Raw genomic sequence first — 24,368 nt, 5'->3', positions numbered from 1 at the left:
GAGAGGGAGGAACAAGCGACCCAACGTCAACATCGGAGAGACCATCCACCATCTGTGGGCCCGGCGCACTGGGGGAAGGAGACGCATTGGCCAATCTAAGGAGGCTGGGGAGCGATCCCAGCTGGACAGAATGGTTCGCTGAAGCGTTCTGGTATGGAATTGAGCATACGGAACTGTTTCAAAGGCAGAGACCATGTGCCCCAGAGCCCGCATTCAGCGACGAATGGGAACTGATTTAGCTTAGTCCCTGTAGGAAGGGTATAGCTGAAGGAGGAGCTCACACTTTGTGTGCTTAGTGTTCGCCTCCTAGCGGCAACAGCTATACCCATTGTGAAGCCTGTGTCCCCCAATCAGACAGATGAGAAACATAAGTTATAGTTATGGAAACCGAAATAGCCCTTTAAGGGGGTTAAGAAAACATTGTAGTGATTGTGTGCTTTTGCTGTGATGCACACATTAACTATATGTTGGGGGGCATAACTATAATTCATAGGGCCCTATAGCAAAATTACATGGGGCCCCACCACCTAGTGTAAAAAACAAAACAAAAAAAAACCAGCAGCATAAGTAACAAAGATTAAAGGCTGTTTGATAAGAGTCTAGCTATAATGAGCATTTATGAGGTCACGAGATCAGAGATAAGGCTTCACATGAGCAGTCAGCTGATGGGACTCAAATCATTCTCTGCAAACAGATTATCTCAAAAACCGCTGAACGTTTATAATAAGACCAATTTAAAAAAATAAAATTTTATAAAAATAAGTACTATGCAAGAATAAAAAATTGCCCCAAAGTTGTCCATAGCCTTTAACGGTATGTATAATAGCACCATATATCAGAAAACCCACAGTAGAGTAAAAAGCCAACATACTGTTATTCCCCAAAAAGGTACAATACTGTTACACCGGACTGGGTCCCCTCAACGTCTGGGTGCTATGGCTACAGTTACGCCCATGATGTGTTGCCATGTAGCCTTTAGGTCACGACATGCTCTGAAGATCAGTATACTCACTGGCGTGTGTCTGTATATGCGTCACATGCTCCTCTCCTACATTTACCAAAGAAGTTGAAGTCACAGAAGAACCGGCTGAAATGTAAAAAATACACATTTTCATAGCCGAACTATACAATTCTGAAAAATGACAGCAGAAAAACCTGTTTTACTTCAAGTATGAAAACTCACATGTTGAAAGCTGAGCAGCATCCCGCCGCTTCTCCATAACAGGTGGGGCGTCTCCTTGTGGTTCATATTTTATCTTCAGTAAAATATCAGGAAGATCTACAGGAAAAGTGTTAGACATTGTAGTTCACCACGAGCCGAATGCAGTCTATCATAGCTCCCGATAACAAACACTCCTAACTGGGAAGAGGCTGAATGTAGCCTGTAGTGGTCCCTATTATCATCAGGGCTAGGGGGGCTTCACACATTTTTGTGGCAGTTTGTTTGAGCCAAAGACAGAAGTGGATCCAGCAGGATCCACCTCTTATTTTGGCACCAAAAACTGACGCAAAAACCTATGTGTGAATCCACCCTTTGGGCCCTCCGAGACATACGGTCCGTGGCTAGGTCGTCAGTATCTGATCGGTGGGGGCTGACACAAAGGACCCCCGCCGATCAGCTGATTGAGAGGGCACTGGCGCTCGCAGTAGCACTATGGCCTTCTCTGAGCATCAGATCCAGAGGATAGGTCAGCTGTTAAAATATCTCAGAAAACTCTTTAACAGTTAAAATATTTTTAAAAGTTTTTAATGATATTTTCTAACTTTCTGCACGATTATCTACATTTAAAAAAAATAAGAAATTCTGAAATCTTGCAGTTTTCACTCAGGCCACTGAGGCTTACTTCCTGTCCAGTAGAGATCACTTCTCAGCAGTAATCTCTTTATGATCACAGGAAGGACTACAATGGCAGGTAACATGATTATGCCACCCCTCCCTGCACAGGTCAAAGAGCATGCCCATAACACTCTCCTATAAAAGGGCATGAGTTTCCTCCAGACTACAGTTTCTTATGGTCCATGCGGCTGCAATAAAGCAAAACTCTGAATGATGTTAAAGGGTTAATCAAATATTACACATTTATGGAGTATACACAGGATATGCCATAAATGTCTAGGAGATGCAGGTATCACCTGCTTGTATTCTGCACCTACACTACCGTATAATAAAAAAAGAAGACCTGGAAAACTTTATACAATACAGCTGAGACTGAGAACGTTTAAGGCTACTTTCACACTCGCGCTTTGTGCGAATCAGTCATGGACGGATCTGTTCAGATAATACAACCGCCTGCATCCGTTCTGAACAGATCCATTTGGATTATCTTTAACATAGCCAAGACGGATCCGTCTTGAACACCATAGATCCGTTTTCTACTGTGCCAGATTGCGTCATAGAAAACGGATCCGTCCCCATTGACTTACAATGTGTGTCAGGAAGGATCCGTTTGGCTCAGTTTCATCAGACGGAAAGCGGAATGGAGACTGAACTGATGCATTCTGAGCGGATCCTTTTCCATTCAGAATGCATTAGAATGCAAACGGATCCGTTTTGGACCGCATGTGAGAGACCTGAACGGATCTCACAAACGGAAAGCCAAAACGCCAGTGTGAAAGTAGCCTAAACTGTTTGGCGGTGCTTGGTCACTGATCACACACAAGGCCCCTTTAATCCACTCACCTCCAACACTTGCCTTCTTTCCTACAGACTGATCGTCAACACGAACAATGGATTCATCAAGTTTCTTTACACTGAACACAACGTTAGGATTAATGATGGTGTAACCTGCAAAGACAATTGTATTAATATCATCACAGCATAGCACCTCTGCTCAATCTGTGTTAGGCTACTTTCACACTAGCGTTTTTATTGGATCCGGCAGGGTCCAGCAAAAACACTTCAGTTACTGATAATACAACCGTCGGCATCCGTTATGAACGGATCCGGTTGTATTATCTTTAACATAGCCAAGACGGATCCGTCATGAACTCTATTGAAAGTCAATGGAGGACGGATCCGTTTTCTATTGTGGCAGAGAAAACTAATCCGTCCCAATTGACTTGCATTGGGGGTCATGCCGGATCCGTCTTGCATCCGCATCCCAGGACGGAAAGCAAAATACAGCATGCTGCAGTTTGCTCTCCGGTCTGGGAACGCAACTAAACGGAACGGAAGCATTCTGTTCTAGTCAGTTCAGTTTTGTCCCCATTGACAATGAATGGGGACAAAACTGAAACTTTTTTTTCCCGTATTGAGCCCCTTTGACGGATCTCAATACCGGAAAACTTAAACGCTACTGTGAAAGTACCCTTACAAAAGTTTTCAAATGAGAGCAAGGACCACCACTATTTCTGAATACCCAATTTTGGACTGTGAGCCAGTTAGGAAGGAGATTGTCCTCTACTTTCTGTGTGCAGTGGAGAGAGAGAACTGCAAACCAGAGTTACAGCATGCACAAAGGAAAAATGCCACAAATAGTGTTACTCCTCACGTACACACACACTGTACTATCGATTAATGCAGAGTTTGTTGAAAGGCTAGTGACGCTTTAAGATCCTGCAGATATGCATACAAAACCATTCCCCTTAAAAAGAGAAATCCGTTAACAACAAAAGATTGAATTACCCGTCTTTTACGGAGCAAAGTAATGAGCTGTGACACACAAATATTATAACTAGGGATGAGTGAATCGACTTCGGATGAAGCATAAAACTTTGCTGTAATACTGTACGGAGCGGGAGCCGATGATCCGAAGTTATTACTTCGCGAAGTCTTGCGAGACTTCATGTAACTTCAGGAATTAATTATTACTGTAAAAAACCTTGGTATCGAACTCGGGTTCGGTTCCTAGTGGTACCTTGGAACCGAACCCGAGTTCAGTACCAAGTTTTTTTTACAGTAATAATTAGCGAAGTAATAACTTTGGCTCATCGGAGCCAATACATTCTAGTATTGCACGGAGCGCTCGCTCCGTACAGTATTACAACTAAGTTTTATGAGAATTGAAGCATCCAAAGTCAATTCATTCATCCCTAATTATAATCCTAACCACGAACAGACCCAAAATGGAGAAGAAATGCCGAATAGAAGATGGTCATCTGTTAGTATCGTTGCCTTGCTGTTGATCTTAGGTTAGGATCCGACCCCGGACATAATCTGCATGGCGTTTGTATGTTCTCCCTGTGTTTGCCCCAGGTTTCCTCCGGGAACTTTAGTCTCTTACCACACGTTAAAACCATACTGATAGGTTAATGCAGAATTGAGACAGTGATCCACAAAGGGGACAGGGACCAATGTGAGTGAGAACAATCTCTGTACAGCGCTGCAGAATATGTAAGAGCTATAGAAAATATATAGATAAAACAAGTCTGTACTGGAAGCCCCTCCAGACTCACCAAGGGATATTACAGCCTCATGTATCTCCTTCACTACAGTCTTGTATATCTCTTTCTGCCAGTCCTCCAAATGCATCCACTGTTGCTCTGTGAAGGAAGCGGCCACATCTTGGAATGTAATAGGACCCTATAAAAAGAAACAAAGGGTTAAAAATAACAATTCCGCAATAGTCGTATTAATTACAATAATGTAACATTCAAGAAGGACATTAGCACATAGAGCAGAAGGGAGCCCACAAGGGTGATTACTGGAGAAATGAGGGCACAGCTGCATCTACTGGGGAAGTATGGGGACTGCTCTGGTGACTGGGAAAGTGGGGAACACTATTTATTACTATGCAGGGAAGGAGGTGCAGACATGGCCTCAAGTGATATAAAAAGGGGTATGTGTCAAGCAACTCATGTAGTAGATCACTCTGAAGGCAATATAATTTTCTGCCAGTTACAACCAGATGGCGACAGATTTTCTTTTTTCCTAATCTGGTTTGATTTTCTGTTTGCATATTTTTTACAGCATTTTAATAGCTTTTAAAAAGCATTACCGGGATTTTGGGTATAGGGCTGAGGACATGGGTTTCTAGATGGCCGCTAGCACATCCGCAATACCCAGTCCCCATAGCTCTGTGTGCTTTTATTGTGGGAAAAAAAAGATTTGATACATATGCTAATTAACCTGAGATGAGTCCTGTCCTGGAGATGAGTCCAGCGTTCTCTGACTCTGAGCCCAGCCATGCCCACTGTAAAGGAGCCCAGCACCGCCCCGCATCCTCCGAATCTCCTCCTTGATCCCCGACGTCAGGAAGCTAGAGCACCGTAATCTCATGATGCGCGAGCTAGCGCATGCGCAGTTCCTTCCCTGAGGCTGATGCCAGGACAGGGAAGGAACACTATGCCGACACTGCGCATGCGCTAGCTCACGCATCGCGAGATTACGTCGCACTAGCTTTCTGACGTCAGGGAGCAAGGAGGAGATTCTGAGGACGCGGGGCGGTGCTGGGCTCCTTCACGCTGGACTCATCTCCGGGACAGGACTCATCTCAGTTTAATTTGCATATGTATCAAATCGGGTTTTTTTCCACAATAAAAGCACACAGAGCTATGGGGACTGGGTATTGCGGATGTGCTAGCGGCCATCTCAGTCCTGGAGAACAATCACTTCCCTCTCACCTGAACAGTCATTATGTAAGTGTCCAATATCTTATATCACAATCCGGGGATACGCTCTAGTTAAAACAAGAAGCCATTCAGTATGAGACCCCCAATGTCTGAAAAAATAAAGCATAACAGGTGACCAAATTTATTTCAAAACTCTCTATTTAATATAATCAAATTGAATCGGGTCTCTATTACAAGTGGTCGCCTACCACTAGGACAGGGGTCAGCAACCTTCAGCACTCCAGCTGCTGTGAAACTACAATTCCCAGCATGCTCCATTTATTTCTATGTGAGTTCTGAGAAGAGCAGAGAAAGTATGCATGCTGGGAGGTTGCCTACCCCTGCACTAAGGATATGCCATCATTTCCTATCTGACAACCGGGACCCTCATGAATCAAAGGGTTTTTCTGAGACTTTTATACCGATGACCTATCCTCTGGATAAGTCATCAGTATCTGATCGGTGGGGGTGCGACACCCGGGACCTCCGCCAATCAGCTGATTGAGAGGGCACCGGCGCTCCTGTTCTTCTCTCAGCTCACCAAGCACAGCGCCGTACATTGTATAGTGGCTGTGTTCGGTATCGCAGCTCAGTCCCATTCACTTCTATGGAGCGGAGTTGCATCAGGGCCATGTGACCGTTGAACGTGATGTCACATGGCCTAGAGAAAGCTGAGAGAAGGTGGCGGCACTACTGCAAGCTCCGGTGCTTTCTCAAACAGCTGATCAGCGGAGGTCCCGGGTGTCGGACCCTCACCGATCTGATGACTTATCCAGAGAATAAGTCATTATTATAAAAGTCTTGGAAAACCCCTTTAAACAGTGCTGCGGATTGACAGCTGTAACACTGCGCAGGAATAGGTGGGGGGGGTCACAGAGGTCAGAATACATCATGATGCTTTGGCATAGCAATGTGCTATATTATAAAGGGGAGGAACAACTCTTCACACATGTGAAAAATGTATTATAGTCTAGTACAGGGGTCGGCAATCTTTTTTGTACACTGGGCCAATTAAAAAAAATATACACTCACCTAAAGAATTATTAGGAACACCTGTTCTATTTCTCATTAATGCAATTATCTAGTCAACCAATCACATGGCAGTTACTTCAATGCATTTAGGGTTGTGGTCCTGGTCAAGACAATCTCCTGAACTCCTAACTGAATGTCAGAATGGGAAAGAAAGGGGATTTAAGCAATTTTGAGCGTGGCATGGTTGTTGGTGCCAGACGGGCCGGTCTGAGTATTTCACAATCTGCTCAGTTACTGGGATTTTCACGCACAACCATTTCTAGGGTTTACAAAGAATGGTGTGAAAAGGGAAAAACATCCAGTATGCGGCAGTCCTGTGGGCAAAAATGCCTTGTGGATGCTAGAGGTCAGAGGAGAATGGGCCGACTGATTCAAGCTGATAGAAGAGCAACGTTGACTGAAATAACCACTCGTTACAACCGAGGTATGCAGCAGAGCATTTGTGAAGCCACAACACGCACAATCTTGAGGCGGATGGGCTACAACAGCAGAAGACCCCACCGGGTACCACTCATCTCCACTACAAATAGGAAAAAGAGGCTACAATTTGCACGAGCTCACCAAAATTGGACTGTTGAAGACTGGAAAAATGTTGCATGATCTGATGAGTCTCGATTTCTGTTGAGACATTCAAATGGTAGAGTCCGAATTTGGCATAAACAGAATGAGAACATGTATCCATCCTCTGATGGCTACTTCCAGCAGGATAATGCACCATGTCACAAAGCTTGAATCATTTCAAATTGGTTTCTTGAACATGACAATGAGTTCACTGTACTAAAATGGCCCCCACAGTCACCAGATCTCAACCCAATAGAGCATCTTTGGGATGTGGTGGAACGGGAGCTTCGTGCCCTGGATGTGCATCCCTCAAATCTCCATCAACTGCAAGATGCTATCCTATCAATATGGGCCAACATTTCTAAAGAATGCTATCAGCACCTTGTGGAATCAATGCCACGTAGAATTAAGGCAGTTCTGAAGGCAAAAGGGGGTCCAACACCGTATTAGTATAGTGTTCCTAATAATTCTTTAGGTGAGTGTATATATCAAAGTTGAAGCGCTCAGTGTGCCGAGCCCTACAGGAAAGTAATATAACGCAAATATGTGCCATTAACCAGGTATTTGCTATGTCCCAAAAATTCTCAACAACATTGCCTCACCTGTACGGCTAAAGAGGTTTACACATTTTCAGAAAAATTGCCTTCCAGCAAATGTATGGATAGCAAAGATTGTCACTGCTCCTTGGAATCCTCCGGAACTGCCCGCCGGATCCATCAAAACGTATGCCAGCTGATGGCATTTGTCAGACGGATCAGGATCCTGATCCGTCTGACAAATGCATTGAAATGCCGGATCTGTCTCTCCGGTGTCATCCGGCAAAACAGATCCAGCATTTATTTTTTTTCACATTTTTTGCGGTCTGAGCATGCACAGACCGCAATGCTGGATCCGTTTTGCGGGAACACTCGGGACCGAATCCGGCATGAATGCATTTCAATGGGAAAAAAAATGCCAGCGGTGAGGTACCGTAGAGGCCAGCCAGTAGTGAGTAGTGTAGTGGAGTGCCAGTCTCTACTATCGCTCCTCTGTGGAGTCCGGGGCAGGAAGCGTGAGGGGCGGGCCTAGCAGAACAGCGCGGGGGCGGGGCATCCAACAAATGGCGACAAGATTGAAAAGTCTTGCCATCATCAGGTGACAGCTGGCGTGCCAGCAGAATGCGGTCTGGCACACGTGCCGCAGGTTGCTGACCCCTGGTCTAGTATAATAAACGGACGTGTGCTTTATCTGTGCTGTGCCATTGCTATGTTGTTCCCAATGTTGGGCAGCTCAATGTGGGCGTGACCTCAGGGAGATTGACAGGTCCTGACGTCAGCACCACATAAATCATTTCTACCTACACAGGAACTCCTCACACCAGCTCAATGTCAATGATGAAGAATCAGGGACAACACAACATCAACAATGTATTAATAGCGTGTAACTGCTATCCGCAAACTCTGCACCCTAAGGACAAATCTAATGGGTCAGACACACACACCCTATACACCCGAATGTAACTGACCCGCGGGAGTCCAAAACAGTCAACTTCCCCTCCATGCGAGTCAATGGACAGAGATCGCGCATGCGCGACGTTTTCCACTTCCATGAACGTGCCCTTTGCGCGTGCGCAACAAACATGCAGCGACTGTGCGGTCTGCTCATGCGTAAACCGGGTACGCGCTAAGCAAACCTGTAGTGCTGGGGAGAGTGCGCATGCGCGCGCCGCGTTGTGTAGTGGTCGTTCCACATGAATGGCATATGAGTTTTTGTTGCTCTAGTACAAGTGTGCAAGTGTAGTGGTGTGTGAACGTGTATATACAGGGATGTGCGGTGACGATACACAATGCACTGTCTCTGAAGCTCCGTAGTAGGTACAAAACCATTCCTTGGAGCCAAATGGAGAATGCCCATACCCCAAGTGTAGGGTTGCCACCTTTCCCAACAAAAAATACCAGCGAAGTTAACCCACCCCCCAATGGGGGTGTGGGGGCATGGCTTAACAGGGTGTTAAGTCTCTATGTCATAATATGGCTCCCAGTATTAATAATTCCTCCATTAGTGCCCCTAGTAATATTAGTGCCCCCAAGAATTGAGTGCCCTTAGTAATGCCTCCATTAGTGGCCGCCAGAATTAATAATGCCCCCATTAGTGCCCCCTGTAATATTAATGCCACGATTAGTGTCTCCCAGAATTAATTATGCTCCTTATTAGCGCCCCCCCCCCCCCCCCCCAGAATTAATAATAAACCTATTAGTGCCCCCTAGTAATATTAAAGGGGTTATCCGACACTATAAAAATGTCTCCCATATGCCGGGCCCCTCACAATGAATATACTCACCTGGCCCGGCATATGGGGGAGCTTTTTATAGTCTTGGATAACCCCTTTAATGTCCTAATTAGTGCCCTCCAGAATTAATAGTGCCCCCCAGTAATATTAATGCCCCAATTAGTGCCTCTTAGAATTATTAGTGCCCCCCAGAATTAATAGTGCCCCCATTAGAGCCCCCCCAGTAATATTAATGTCCCCATTAGTGCCCGCCAGTAATAGTAATGTCCCCATTAGTGCCCCCCAATATTAATAATGCCCCCTTCTTTGCTTGTCCAGAAAAAAAAGAACTCACTTCATCCATTTGATCGCGCCGCGGTGAACACTCACTGGAAGTTCAGAACAGGACCTGCGAGACGTCATAACATTGGAGCACAGGTCCTGACCCCGGCGCCATTAAATGGATGAGGTGAGGTTTTTTTTCATTTTTTTTTTTCTTAACACAATGTGGGGGTGCGGGAGCGTGGCGGCAGTTAAATGCTGTACTAATGAGCAGTGTTCCCTCTAAACTGCGCGGGTGGGCGGCCGCACAGCAATTATTGTGGCTCCGCTCACAACTTTATAATGCCCGCTCACTCAGCCTACAGTGTGCCGCTAATTTCGCTAACGCTGCTGGCAAAATGCCAGCACTTGTCGTCAGACTCATCTGCGTGACGCCGCCGACGTCCTCCTCGTAGTCTTGTGCGGCTCAGCACAGCGGGGAGCCGCCTACCAGCTACCACGTATTGCTGCACTACTTCTGCCTCCTCCTTCTTTTTGCAGGAAGAGGAGGACTGAGCAGCAGCAGGCAGTAAGGTGCGGTAGTGGCGGCAGCGCCGCCATCTTAGAGCCAGGCCAGAGGCACACGCTAGAGTGAGACTGAGTTTCTCTTATGGGCTACCTACTACAATAAGTAAAATCCTAGAAACCGTCATTGATTGCTGAACTGGTCTCTCCTGGTATTTCTAGAGTGTTAACTCGTGACAAGAAGTGGAGAACAGCGGGGGACAATAGTGGCACTAGTAGACTACTACCCGCTGTTCTCCACTTCTTGTCACGAGTTAACACTCTAGAAATACCAGGAGAGACCAGTTCAGCAATCAATGACGGTAGAATGTCAGTAGTAGGGGAGAACACTAAACAATCTTAGTTATTTTTAACCCTATAGGCTAGAGTGAGTGAAGTGAATGAGTCTCTCTGGCCGAGCCTGATAGTGATAAGTCCTTCATGTGGGCAGCAGGAGCTGTGTCTGTGTTACCTAAGAAAGCAATGAAAACAGCATGTACTGTATGGGAGGTTTTATCACAGCCGACTAGCCAATGCAAAACAAGGGAATGCTGGTTGGCGCCGCCATCTTAGAGAGGCTAGAGTGAGTCTCTCTGGAACAGCATTGCATTCCCTTCAGGTTTTGCATTGGCAATGTTGTTTGTCTCAGCCAAGGAAAATGGGGGAAAAAGTAACATATATAACTATATACAACAGGAGATGCCCAGGTTATACCAGCATGTTCCATATCACTATATACAAGAAGATGTAATACTTATACCAGCTGTACATATATAATTATAGACAGGAGATGCCCAGGTTATACCAGCATAGTCCATATCACTGTATACAAGAAGATGTATTACTTATACCAGCTGTACATATATAATTATATACCGGATATGCCCAGGTTATACCAGCATGTTCCATATCACTATATACAAGAAGATGTATTACTTATACCAGCTGTACATATAAAATTATAGACAGGAGATGCCCAGGTTATACCAACATGGTCCATATCACTATATACAAGAAGATGTATAAGTTAGACGTCCTAGCCAGTGTCAGGTTAGCACTTAGCAAGGTCTTTCTTCACTGCGCAGGAGACATTTTGTGTGCGGTTCTGTCACACTGTCCGTCCACTCCAGTAACTGTTTTATCTTGTCTTACTTAGTAGGCTAGATTTATTGTTTTGCCAATATGTCGGCGATGATCTCTTGTTTGATTGTCCTATCGCCCACCTTTGACAAAGCATTGCCCATCTCTAAGCCGACCCAGCTCAGCAACTGCCAAAGCTTAGAGGGAACACTGCTAATGAGCGCTCCACAATGGAAGCGCTCATTAGTAAAAGTCCATATAGGAATACCAGCAATTATTATTGCCGTCAGAAAAAATCAGTAGCAGGGGCACTAAATTACTGGCTTGGCCGGTGAGTTACCTGCCGGATGGCATACCTATCCAAATGGGTAAAGTTTCGCAGTCCGTGCCTATACACAACTTTCCCTAAAATGCTGTTCACACTGATCTTTTTTAACAGGTGAATTTGGAGCAGCCACGCAGAAACCGCCTCTCATTGTTTTTAACGGCAGCCCACGCTGTCACATCCGTATGTCCGTTCCTTGGCATCCACAAAAATATAGAACATGTCCTATTATTAACAATACAAATTTTGGCCGTCTCACAGTAATTTGCATCAACTTTTACTAATTAATAAAAATATTTCACATTCACATAAAATAGTCACATAAATTACATACATCTAATCATCTAACAGAGCGCACAATGAACATATGTGCCTGCATGTCAATTTAACAACTAGCCCCGCAATATGGACACAATTTAACCATACAACAAAGTGTGCTACGAATATATCAACAGTGAAGTGTATGATAAAGCCAACATATTAACCACCTCCGGACCGCCGAACGCAGCGACTGCACTCACACTGCACATTCACTTTACACGCACTGCGGCGATAAAAAAATCAGTTTTGATATTTTTTATCAACCGCAGCGGCCTCCGGTACTTCGCTAGCCTCCCCTTTGTAAGACAGGCTTGTTCTTTTTTTGGGTAGTCTCAGGGAATACCCCTAAATTTAGTAGTCCAAAATGTCAAACAGGGGGTATTCTTCTGAAGAGGCCTACAGGATTCTGACCCAGTCGGATGAGGCATGGGAACCCTCATCTGACGAATCTAGCGGGTCAGAATATGAACCTGTGGAAAGCAGTGGCTCTCTGACCCAAAGTTCGGACGAGGAGGTGGAGGTCCCTGATAGCACCAGGCGTAGCCGGCCCCGTGTCGCTAGACCACAGGTTATGCAGGATCCGCTTCAAGAGCAGCAGAGTGGGGCTGTCGCTGCCGGATCACGTGGTGAGGCATACACCAGCAGCGCAGCCCTTCCTGGACCTAGTACCAGCACTGCCGTACAACCTGGTGAAGTAGCGAGCACCAGAAGGGCAGTTGAAGCTGGTACGGTGGCACGTGCAGTAGTTACCCCGTCGCAGCCACCGCACAGACAGGCCCGTAGAGCCCCTAGAATCCCTGAGGTGCTGGCAAACCCTGATTGGCAGTCACCAACTTCAGCTTCACCATTAGTTCCCCCTTTCACCGCCCAGTCAGGAGTTCGGGTTGAGACAGCTCAGATCGGTTCGGCCCTGGGATTTTTTGAGCTGTTCTTGACTGCGGAGCTCTTGGACTTAGTCGTGGCAGAGACAAACCGGTATGCCACACAATTTATAACCGCAAACCCGGGAAGCTATTATGCCCAGCCTTTCCGGTGGAAACCAGTCTAAGTTTCCGAACTTAAAATTTTTCTGGACCTTCTCCTCAACATGGGTCTAACTAAAAAGCATGAATTGCGGTCATATTGGTCCACGAACCCAATTCATCACATGCCCATGTTCTCTGCTGCTATGTCCAGGACACGATTTGAGACCATCCTGCGTTTTCTGCATTTTAGCGACAACACCACCTCCCGTCCCAGAGGCCACCCAGCTTTTGACCGGCTCCACAAAATTCGGCCCCTCATAGACCATTTCAACCAGAAATTTGCAGATTTGTATACCCCTGAGCAAAACATCTGCGTAGACGAGTCCCTAATACATTTTACCGGGCGCCTTGGCTTCAAACAATACATCCCAAGCAAGCGTGCCCGGTATGGGGTCAAATTGTATAAGCTCTGTGAAAGGGCCACAGGCTATACCCACAAATTTCAGATCTATGAGGGAAAAGATCAGACCCTGGAGCCGGTCGGTTGCCCTGACTACCTGGGGAGCAGTGGGAAGACAGTCTGGGACTTGGTGTCACCCTTATTCGGCAAGGGGTACCATCTTTATGTGGACAATTTCTACACAAGTGTGGCCCTCTTTAGGCATTTGTTTCTAGAACGGATTTGCGCCTGTGGCACCGTGCGAACTAGTCGCGTGGGCTTCCCCCAACGGCTCGTTACCACCCGTCTTGCAAGGGGGGAGAGGGCTGCCTTGTGTAATGAAGAACTGCTCGCGGTGAAATGGAGAGACAAGCGTGACGTTTACATGCTCTCCTCCATTCACGCAGACACGACAATCCAAATTGAAAGGGCAACCCGTGTCATTGAAAAGCCCCTCTCAGTCCACCACTATAATGCGCTCATGGGAGGGGTGGACTTCAATGACCAGATGTTGGCTCCCTATTTAGTTTCCCGCAGAACCAGACGCTGGTATAAGAAGGTGTCTGTATATTTAATTCAATTGGCTCTGTATAATAGTTTTGTTCTCTACAGTAAGGCTGGGAGAACACGATCCTTCCTCAAATTCCAGGAAGAGATCATCGAGAACCTCCTGTATCCAGAAGGTTCCGTGGCCCCATCCACCAGTGTAGTTAGCCGTCTACACGAGCGACATTTCCCCAGTGTAGTTGCTGGTACCTCAACCCAACCGCCACCCCGAAAAAAATGTCGTGTCAGGAGTGGAATAAGGCGTGACACCCGCTATTTCTGTCCTGACTGTCCTGACCACCCTGCCCTATGCTTAGGAGAGTGTTTCCGGAAGTACCACACACAGGTACACCTAGCATAGGGATTGCATCTCACAGGACAGGCACACAGGGCTATTAGGGCCCTTTTACTCACAGCTGCTGCAAACCTCTCCTTTCACTTGGGATAAAGTGCATAACGTACTTCGCCACATCTTTGGGCGATTTGCGCTTTGCACATTGTCCCATGGGGAAGGAGAGGTTTGTTCTATAAAGGTAAAAAAAACTAAACAAAAAAAAAATTACCGGTAAGTAAAAAAGTTAAAAAAAGTTAATATGTTCTGTTCTAAAGTTAATAAATTTATTGCGTTGCGGCCTGGTTTTTTCTTTTTTGTTTTGTTTTTTTACCTTCCAGGTGGACCAACCGATCAACTAGCTGCAGCACTGATGTGCATTCTGACAGAAGCATTGCGCTTCTGTCAGATTACACGCAAGTCGGTGTATGCGGCGCTGCAAGACGAGATTTCTCCTTTGCAGTAAAAGATACGTTTGCCGAGGCATATGAGCTGAGGAGGTGGCGGTGTTCATATACTTTGGCAAACACTTTGTATATATAAAAAAAAAAAATCCCGGCAATGATTTATTCATCCACATCGATTGATGTGAATGGAGAAATCTGGTTTGCCAGGGAATATGAGCTAAGTGGGTATGGATGTTGGGCGGAGCTCCTATGTCCTGGCAGACGCCTTTCCCCTCCTTTTTCTTTTTTTGGCAGAGATTTTTTCATCCACATTGATCGATGCGAATGAAGAAATCTGTGCCGTTCATTTTTTTTCTTTCAGCCCAGAGGCTGAACGGAAAAAAAAAAATCTCATTACCCGTATGCTCAATATAAGGAGAATAGCAGAAACTCCTAATGCTGGGCATACATGTAATGATTGCGGAGACCCTCAAATGCCCGGGCAGTACAAACACCCCACAAATAACACCATTTTGGAAAGAAGACACCCCAAGGTATTCGCTGAGGGGCATATTGAGTCCATGAAAGATTGAAATTTTTGTCCCAAGTTAGCGGAAAGGGAGACTTTGTGAGAAAAAAATCAAAAAAAATCAATTTCCGCTAACTTGTGCCAATTATTTTTTTTTCTATGAACTCGCCATGCCCCTCATTGAATACCTTGGGGTGTCTTCTTTCCAAAATGGGGTCACATGTGGGGTATTTATACTGCCCTGGCATTTTAGGGGCCCCAAAGCGTGAGAAGAAGTCTGGGATCCAAATGTCTAAAAATGCCCTCCTAAAAGGAATTTGGGCCCCTTTGCCCACCTAGGCTGCAAAAAAGTGTCACACATGTGGTATCTCCGTATTCAGGAGAAGTTGGGGAATGTGTTTTGGGGTGTCATTTTACATATACCCATGCTGGGTGAGATAAATATCTTGGTCAAATGCCAACTTTGTATAAAAAAATGGGAAAAGTTGTCTTTTGCCAAGATATTTCTCTCACCCAGCATGGGTATATGTAAAATGACACCCCAAAACACATTCCCCAACTTCTCTTGAATACGGAGATACCACATGTGTGACTCTTTTTTGCAGCCTAGGTGGGCAAAGGGGCCCACATTCCAAAGAGCACCTTTCGGATTTCACCGGCCATTTATTACAGAATTTGATTTCAAACTCCTTACCACACATTTGGGCCCCTAGAATACCAGGGCAGTATAGCTACCCCACAAGTGACCCCATTTTGGAAAGAAGACACCCCAAGGTATTCGCTGATGGGCATAGTGAGTTCATAGAACTTTTTATTTTTTGTCACAAGTTAGTGGAATATGAGACTTTGTAAGAAAAAAAAAAAAAATCATCATTTTCCGCTAACTTGTGACAAAAAATAAAAAGTTCTATGAACTCACTATGCCCATCAGTGAATACCTTAGGGTGTCTACTTTCCGAAATGGGGTCATTTGTGGGGTGTTTGTACTGTCTGGCCATTGTAGAACCTCAGGAAACATGACAGGTGCTCAGAAAGTCAGAGCTGCTTCAAAAAGCGGAAATTCACATTTTTGTACCATAGTTTGTAAACGCTATAACTTTTACCCAAACCATTTTTTTTTTACCCAAACATTTTTTTTTTATCAAAGACATGTAGAACAATAAATTTAGAGCAAAATTTATATATGGATGTCGTTTTTTTTGCAAAATTTTACAACTGAAAGTGATATTTTTTTGCAAAAAATCGTTAAATTTCGATTAATAACAAAAAAAGTAAAAATGTCAGCAGCAATGAAATACCACCAAATGAAAGCTCTATTAGTGAGAAGAAAAGGAGGTAAAATTCATTTGGGTGGTAAGTTGCATGACCGAGGAATAAACGGTGAAAGTAGTGTAGGTCAGAAGTGTAAAAAGTGGCCTGGTCTTTCAGGGTGTTTAAGCTAAAGGGGCTGAGGTGGTTAAGTAATATTACTAACCACACGGGCAGAACGAACAAACCATTTGGAAGCTGTTATTTTGTATATTCGTATTATTTATGCGTGAGCTTTGCAGTTAAAGGGACAGTATATAAAGTTGACGTTTAATTTGATCTATTTTTAGCGTATAAGTTTTTTTTTAATCTTCATTCAGCAGGACCTGCGCTGACGTCACCGTCATCAAAGGTCCTTTGGCAGGTCCTGAAAGAAGAAGAAAGAAGACATGCCGGCTGCGCGAACAAGCGGATGAGGTGAGTTAATTATTTATATTTTTTTAACCCCTCATGCCACATTTTAGTAAGCATGGTGTCATAAACTCCATTGTAACCAATTTATCAACCTACTTTCAACGAATACAACACTCAGAGTAGTATTAATCATTTTATTTTATTTTCTTTCTTTTATTTGTTGGATAAAATTGGCCACGGTGTTACTTACGTTACTTAAATAAATATTTAAACAGAATTAAATCGGATAAACCAGGTCAATAAATATTAAATCCCCCTAGTCCACTCAAAGAGTGACTATTACTCCATATAAATAATTAAATCCACCTAGTCCACTCAAAGAGTGACTATTACCCCAAAGCTAACACCATGACATAAATTTAAAAGGGGAATGGGGGGAGGGGGTTTCTTCGCTTGCTGCTCACCAACTGAAAATTAACTGTGCGATCCTTTCTTTTATAGATACTCACGTGCGAACAGTTGAACCATTCTCCAATCAAGAAGCAGATATTCCTTCAAGTCCAGATCGCACAAGGCATCCGTTACCATCAAATACCCAGATCGCAATAGCATCTGTTACCAGGTAAGAATATAATTATCATTAATTGCACATGCATTTAAAGGTGTCATGACACCATGTCACCCCTAATTGCATGCACAATCAGGTTTGTCCATGGTGTCATAAACTCCATTGTAACCAATTTATCAACCTACTTTCAATAAATACAACACTCAGAGTAGTATTAATCATTTTATTTTATTTTATTTTTTTATTTGTTGGATAAAATTGGCCACGGTGTTACTTACGTTACATAAATAAATATTTAAACAGAATTAAATCGGATAAACCAGTTCAATAAATATTAAATCCACCTAGTCCACTCAAAGAGTGACTATTACTCCATATAAATAATTAAATCCACCTAGTCCACTCAAAGAGTGACTATTACCCCACACCGCCAAATAGCGAAGCTAGATGGCTAATTAACACCGCAGCCTTTCTCCACCAAATTTTGCAATCCAACATTGAAAATGTCTAATCCTAAATCAGATACTGAATTATTTTCTATATTATATAATCCTGCTGTGAACCCTTCTAATTCAATATGTCTATAAGACAACTTATTATGTGACCCCATAAACTTTCTAATATTCCTATTGATTCGTATTCTTATTTTTTCCATAAAAGATAGTTGAGATGAATTCCAATCCCAATTGGGTATAATTTCAGAGAATGCTATTTGTGAGTATGGTAATAATGTTTGAATTTTACAAAATGTATCCTGTATATCCTTTAATAATACATGAGTGCTTATTCTGCCCAAGTCATCAGTACCTATATGAAAAATAATCAAATCGGGCATAGGCCAAGTTAGAGAAAAAGAACAACATAAAGAATAAATTTCCTGAATTCTGATACCATAAATACCTCTCCAAAACACAACCACTTTATTGCCAAAACCTAAATTATCGGATTTAAAACGCATCGTTGAACGATCACGTGCCAAAGAAATAAGCTGGTTTCCTATGATCCATACGATCTTTAAATCTGAAAAATATTAAAATAATAATTCAGGTCTAATATATAATTGGTATCTATTGGATTTCCACCTTCCAATTCGTTTTATTACTTTATCCTTCAGTCCTAAAGAATGAGCATAAGTGGCTGCCCCTACACGAAATGAATGAGCAGATATTTTTTCTTGCTCTAATTGTAAATGAGTCTTACATTTTGATAAGACAAAATTAAATTGAAATTTCGTTAGTAGGGATTTGTCGACATGAATGAATAATGGACCAGGAATTACCCCTCTAGTTTGTAACCAATCCTTCATAGCTATGACTGGGCATAATTCTGGAAAAGGGTATTTATTTAAAATGCACCAATCACCTTTACCCAACTGATCAGTTTTAGATTTTTTAATAAATATTTTTATTTTATCTTCATATAGGCATATATCCTTGAGGAGCAGCGGGGCCTCTGAAATTCTATTTGCTGCCGTTATCTCACTGATTCGGAAAGCTCCGAAAAAAGTCTAGCAAGAATACAGCTTTAAATAGAACATTCTCATAAGGAGAAGAACAAATTTTTGGTAAGTATAATATAAAATTTTTTAAAATTTTTTTAAGATAAAGGTTTTGTTCTAACTGTAGTACTTTTTACACGTTTAATTTCTTTTATGATCTGTTTTGCTAAAAAAAAAATTGAAAAAGGAGGAATATTAAGAACTTTTTGAAAGAACGAAATACCGTAAATCATTTTTTGAATATAATCCCCTTTTTTATCTTCCTTAAATAATTTTTGAATAAATAATAACAAATGCATATAATCATTTTCAGTTTCTTCAAAATTATTGACCGAGCAAAATTGCCGCCAATTAGCCCATGCAGCTGAATATGCAGCCCATGTAGTGTTTGCTACCGAATTTTTTAGGAGCTTGTTTATAAATTCGCCATCAAGTCCCATAGTTGTGTTGGACACTCTATTCCTTCTTTGTCCGCATCTGGATTGAGGTCCCTGAATAGTGTCATGTTCTGTCGGGACAAAGCGTCGGCAATAGTATTATTCCTACCTTCAATGTATCTAGCTTTAAGCCATATATTATTTTGCAAACACGTTAAAACGATTAATCTAAGTAAACCGATAACAAAAGTAGAATGTGCGGATAGACAATTTATAGCGAATACTACACCTTTGTTATCCGAAAATAATAATATTTGTCTGTTTTTAAAATGTTCACTCCAAATAGATAAAGCAATCCAAACTGGGACAAGCTCTAAAAAATTTATATTTTTAATGAATGGCTTTTCATGCCATTCTTTTGGCCAACTACTGGCAGACCAATGTGTACCATAACAGGCTCCATAACCTACTGACATAGCTGCGTCAGTAAATAAATGGAGAGAATCCGAATCCACGAATTCCTCTTGCCAAACCGGACGTCCATTAAAATTTTCAAGAAAGCTTACCCACATGCGAATATCCTCTTTCAACTGATAGGATAATCGTATGTGATCGTATGGGTTTTTAACTCCAGCCGTGGCAGCGTATAGTCTTTTAGAAAATATTCGGCCCATAGGAATAACTCTGGAAATAAAATTCAACGAACCTAATACTGATTGCAATCGCTTGAGTGTAGTTTTCTTAGCTGATAACATATTAATAAGCTGAACCCTTGTGGCGAATAATTTTTCCTCTGGAATTTTAAATTCCATTTTTTCTGAATCAATAAAAATTCCAAGGAATTTAATATTTGTTGTTGGCAATACAGTTTTTTCTTTAGCTAACGGAATATTAAAATATTCTGCTATTCCACAGAAAGTATTCAGCAGATTAATGCATTGTTCTGTTCCTTCCTTGCCTATGAATAAAAAATCATCCAGATAATGAATTGTATATAGAAACATAGAAACATAGAATGTGTCGGCAGATAAGAACCATTTGGCCCATCTAGTCTGCCCAATATATCTGAATCCTATGAATAGTCCCTGGCCCTATCTTATATGAAGGATAGCTGTCACGGATGTATGTGAGCAACAATAGAACTACACAGTACAGAGCTACTGACTGGACCCAGAACTAGGGAGGATAAAGTGTGACCCCTGTCCGACCCTCAACGCTCTCCCTATTCTGCTAAAGCACATGCCCGGATCCAAATGGCGGAACGAGGCATGCCCACGTGCCTAAGACTAATGACCCCTGTAACCCCTACAATAGTGGAAGGGGCACGGCCACCAGTGCCCTACTCAGTATATGGAAGGAACCGTGGCCACCTCAGATCCAGTCAGAAAATAAACAGGAACACAACAATGTCTGCACACTTAGCTGGAGGTGTTGCAGCCGCAGAGAAGACGGATCCAAGGACAGGCTGGCAATATCCGGAGTGCTAGCTGCAGCAGAACACAGGTCCAGTGAACTGATAACTACAAGTGAAGAAACTAAAGCAAGAGCTACAACTGAAGTGAGAACTATAATCCACATCCTATCATAGGAGGAGGGGGTATATAAGGGAAATCAAACACATGAAAAACAGCTGTGGTGAAAGAAACCAAAAGTAAACAGAGTAGTGAGAACTCCTCCCAGCTCTAGTAGTGACATCATCACAGGGGTGGAGAAACAGAGCTGTGAGAACGTCCCAAAGCTCTGGTAGTGACAGTACCCCCCCCCCCCTCTATGGGTGGACTCCGGACACCCAGGACCCACCTTCTCAGGATGAGCCCTATGAAATGCCCTGATGAGGCGAGTGGCTTTAATGTCCGACACCGGAACCCACATCCTCTCCTCAGGACCATAACCCTTCCAATGAACGAGGTACTGAAGAGAACCGCGGACAATGCGAGAATCCACAATTCTGGAAACCTCAAACTCCAGATTGCCATCAACCAAAATCGGTTGATGGCAATCTGGAGTTTGAGGTCTCCAGAATTGTGGACTCTCGCATGGTCCGCGGTTCTCTTCAGTACCTCGTTCATTGGAAGGGTTATAATGCTTTTCTACCATCCATTGTAAGAAGGTAGAAAAGGCTTCAAAGTAATTACAAGGAAAAGAGAACCCCATTGGGAGAGCTTTATCAAAATAAAATTTACAGTCAAAATGGAAACCTAGTGAATTGTAACCAACTGGATTGATAGGTAATAGTCTAAATGCTGACTTAATATCTGTTTTAGCCAGCTGAGCATTTCTGCCTGACTTACGTAACAGAGATAAAGCCATATCAAAAGATGCATAATGCACGGTAGACCATTCTTTATCAATCGTGTCATTCAAAGATCCATCCTTGGGGAAAGACAGATTATGAATCAGACGAAAATAATTATTTTCTTTTTTCGGGACCAGACCAAGTGGAGAAATTCTAAAATTCGGAAAAGGGGGAGAAGAAAAAGGACCAGCAATTCTATTATCTGAAATTTCTTTATCAATTTTTTCTTGAACAATGAATTTATTTAAATCAACGGATTTTGCATTTTTTACAACAGTACAACCTGGACCTAAAAAAGTTGGTACATAAAAACCTTTAGAAAAACCATTAATTATAAGATGGGCCTTCTGTTTGTCTGGGTAATGTTTTAAATAATGTAACAGCTTTGGCAGGATTAAAGGAGTCACCTGCTCTATTTGTGTCTTTGTTACTACCCTGCGATCCATGTTTTTTGAAACACTTGGATGCGGAATGGTTTCCTGAACAAAAGCTGCATTCGTGTTTGTATTTGCAATTATTTTGCCATCGACATACAGATTCGTTAAACGCGAAACACAATCCTTTTTTATTTTGTTGGTTACGAAAAAGAAAATTCCTTTGTGGTAACATTAAATTGAGCCATAAGCCCACGTCTTTCGTCCCCCAACCTAAATTAGGGTATACTGCTAATTTTTGCCTATAGGATTCGTCATAATTAATCCATGCAGTGCCTCCAAAATTTCTGAAAGCCTCCAAAATACTATCCAAGTAATAAAATAAATCGCAGCAATGTAAAGGCTATTTTTCCCCTAATACTGCTGCGTAAATACAGAATGATTGTACCCAATTTAAAAAAGATTTTTGTATATTGCGTTTTCTATCTTCTTCTTCCTTCTTATCGCTTTTTATATCTTTTGAAGAAGGGAGTAAAGAGAATAAATCCACATATTCTCTTCTCCATATTTTTTCTTTAATTTGATGGGATAGATGGAAGCCCAGAGGAGACATTTGGCAAGGCATGGTATCTTTTAATGAAGTTTCTTTAATACCTGTACTGTTATCTAAATATGGAATTAACTGAGGGCCTAACCTGTCCTCTGACTTTGTAATGTTATCCATGTTTGATAACGTATTAGGGATTTCAACTACCGAATCATTTTCTTGTATTGACCAAACCGATTCCTCATTAGTATGTGATTAGTTTTTTGATAGAAAAGAAACAAAGTCCTTAAATAGCTGTATTTTTTCTCTATCAAAATTTACATCTGAAATGTGACTATATCCTTGTTCTTGTATAGTGCCCTGTAGTAAACAGTCACTATTAAGTGTTTGTGTGTAATTCTTCTCACCATTAGATGAATCTCGAGTCGCTGTCACTGTCGCTGGCTTGACCGTTGTAGATCTTGCAGTGGACTTGACAGTTGGCTGTAGAGGCTGTTGATAACGCTTGCGATGCTTGTCGGATGCTCTCGTGCCTTGTTGCGCAGCAGATAATTTAATCCTGCGTTTCGGAGATTGTCTTGAAGGTGAATATCTTGTCTTTTCTTTCCTTGGTCTTTTAGCTGGAACTGGATGATGCGGAACTACTTCTTCTTCTTGATGTCGCATTGGAATGACGTCAAGCGTTGTCGGCTCTGCGCTCCTAAAGGGAAAGGCAGCGCAGACCGAATCAGAAGAGGACCTATCCAGATGTACTTGCGATCCTGCTGCATCTTCTTGTAAGCATTTTTTTAGCCAATCTTCACCTCCTGAAGATGCTGCTTTCGAAATTAACTGCTTAAGTAATTCTTCCATGCTGGAGACTTCTTTTACAGGTCCGGTTTCTTCGCTTGCTGCTCACCAACTGAAAATTAACTGTGCGATCCTTTCTTTTATAGGTACTCACGTGCGAACAGTTGAACCATTCTCCAATCAAGGAGAAGATATTCCTTCAAGTCCAGATCGCACGAGGCATCCGTTACCATCAAATACCCAGATCGCAATAGCATCTGTTACCAGGTAAGAATATAATTATCATTAATTGCACATGCATTTAAAGGTGTCATGACACCATGTCACCCCTAATTGCATGCACAATCAGGTTTGTCCATTCTGTATTAAGAATGCTATTATTTTCCCTTATAACCATGTTCTACAGAACACCTAACCCAAACCCGAACTTCAGTGAAGAAGTCCGGGTTCAGGTCTCGGTACCACAATCAGTTTTTCTCACGCGCATGCAAAACTCATTGCACTCGCGTGGAAAAAACTGAGCAACGCAATGCAATCACAGTCAAAACTGATTGAAATTGCGTACGCACTCACACGATTTTCCCTGATCGCAGACGCAACGCATCTGAACGTAATCCGGACATGCTCGTCTGCAAGGGGCCTAGGAGTCAACCTGTCAGCATTTTCAGTTGACAGGCGGATGCACTTATCAGTTATTATGCCTCCAACAGCACTAAATACCCGCTCTGATGAAACGCTTGCAATAGGGCAGGCCAGCAACTCCAAGGCGTAGAGCGCCAGTTCGTGCCACGTGTCCAGCTTGGACACCCAATAGTTGTAAGGCACAGAGAGTTCACTGAGGACACTGACACACCACGGTCTGCTACGTACTCCTTCACCATCTTCCAAAACTTTTCCCTCCTTGTGACACTAGGCCGCGCATCAGGGTGAGAGTGCTGGCAGAGTGTCATGAAACTGTCCCAAGCCTTGGAGATTGTTGCCCTGCCTCTGTTGGAACTTCTGTGTGTTCCCCTCGTCTCCCCTCCTCGGTTGCCCAAGGAACTACGTACTCTGCAGCCAGCGTAGTCAGCTGGAAATTTTTGGAGCAATTTTTCCACAAGGACCTTCTGTATTGCACCA

The 24,368-nt window shown here is 43.0% G+C and overlaps 1 protein-coding gene across 2 annotated transcripts in view; it reads right to left on the bottom strand.

Moving 5' to 3' along the window:
* LOC120998040 (zinc finger protein 777-like) overlaps positions 1–23,742 on the bottom strand; it is an 86,929-nt gene extending 63,187 nt beyond the window's left edge. Inside the window, exons 1-7 of one of the 2 annotated variants that reach the window (XM_040428489.1) lie at positions 23,731–23,742; positions 21,044–21,046; positions 5,563–5,660; positions 4,396–4,522; positions 2,681–2,785; positions 1,184–1,279; positions 1,013–1,087 (exon numbers count right to left, since the gene is read on the bottom strand). In XM_040428489.1, coding sequence (XP_040284423.1) covers positions 1,013–1,087; positions 1,184–1,279; positions 2,681–2,785; positions 4,396–4,522; positions 5,563–5,574 — 415 coding nt within the window. In that variant the 5' untranslated portion in view covers positions 5,575–5,660; positions 21,044–21,046; positions 23,731–23,742. Of the gene's footprint in view, positions 1–1,012; positions 1,088–1,183; positions 1,280–2,680; positions 2,786–4,395; positions 4,523–5,562; positions 5,661–8,647; positions 9,087–21,043; positions 21,047–23,730 lie in introns of those variants that run through there. The other variant, XM_040428500.1, reaches the window with a different exon arrangement.
* Between the last annotated feature and the right edge of the window lie 626 nt (positions 23,743–24,368).

This window comes from Bufo bufo, chromosome 1 (genome assembly GCF_905171765.1).
Source record: "Bufo bufo chromosome 1, aBufBuf1.1, whole genome shotgun sequence".
NCBI classification, from domain to species: Eukaryota; Metazoa; Chordata; class Amphibia; order Anura; family Bufonidae; genus Bufo; species Bufo bufo.
The sequence above is the reverse complement of the archived record's forward strand: the minus strand, read 5'-3'. Positions and strand labels throughout refer to the sequence as shown.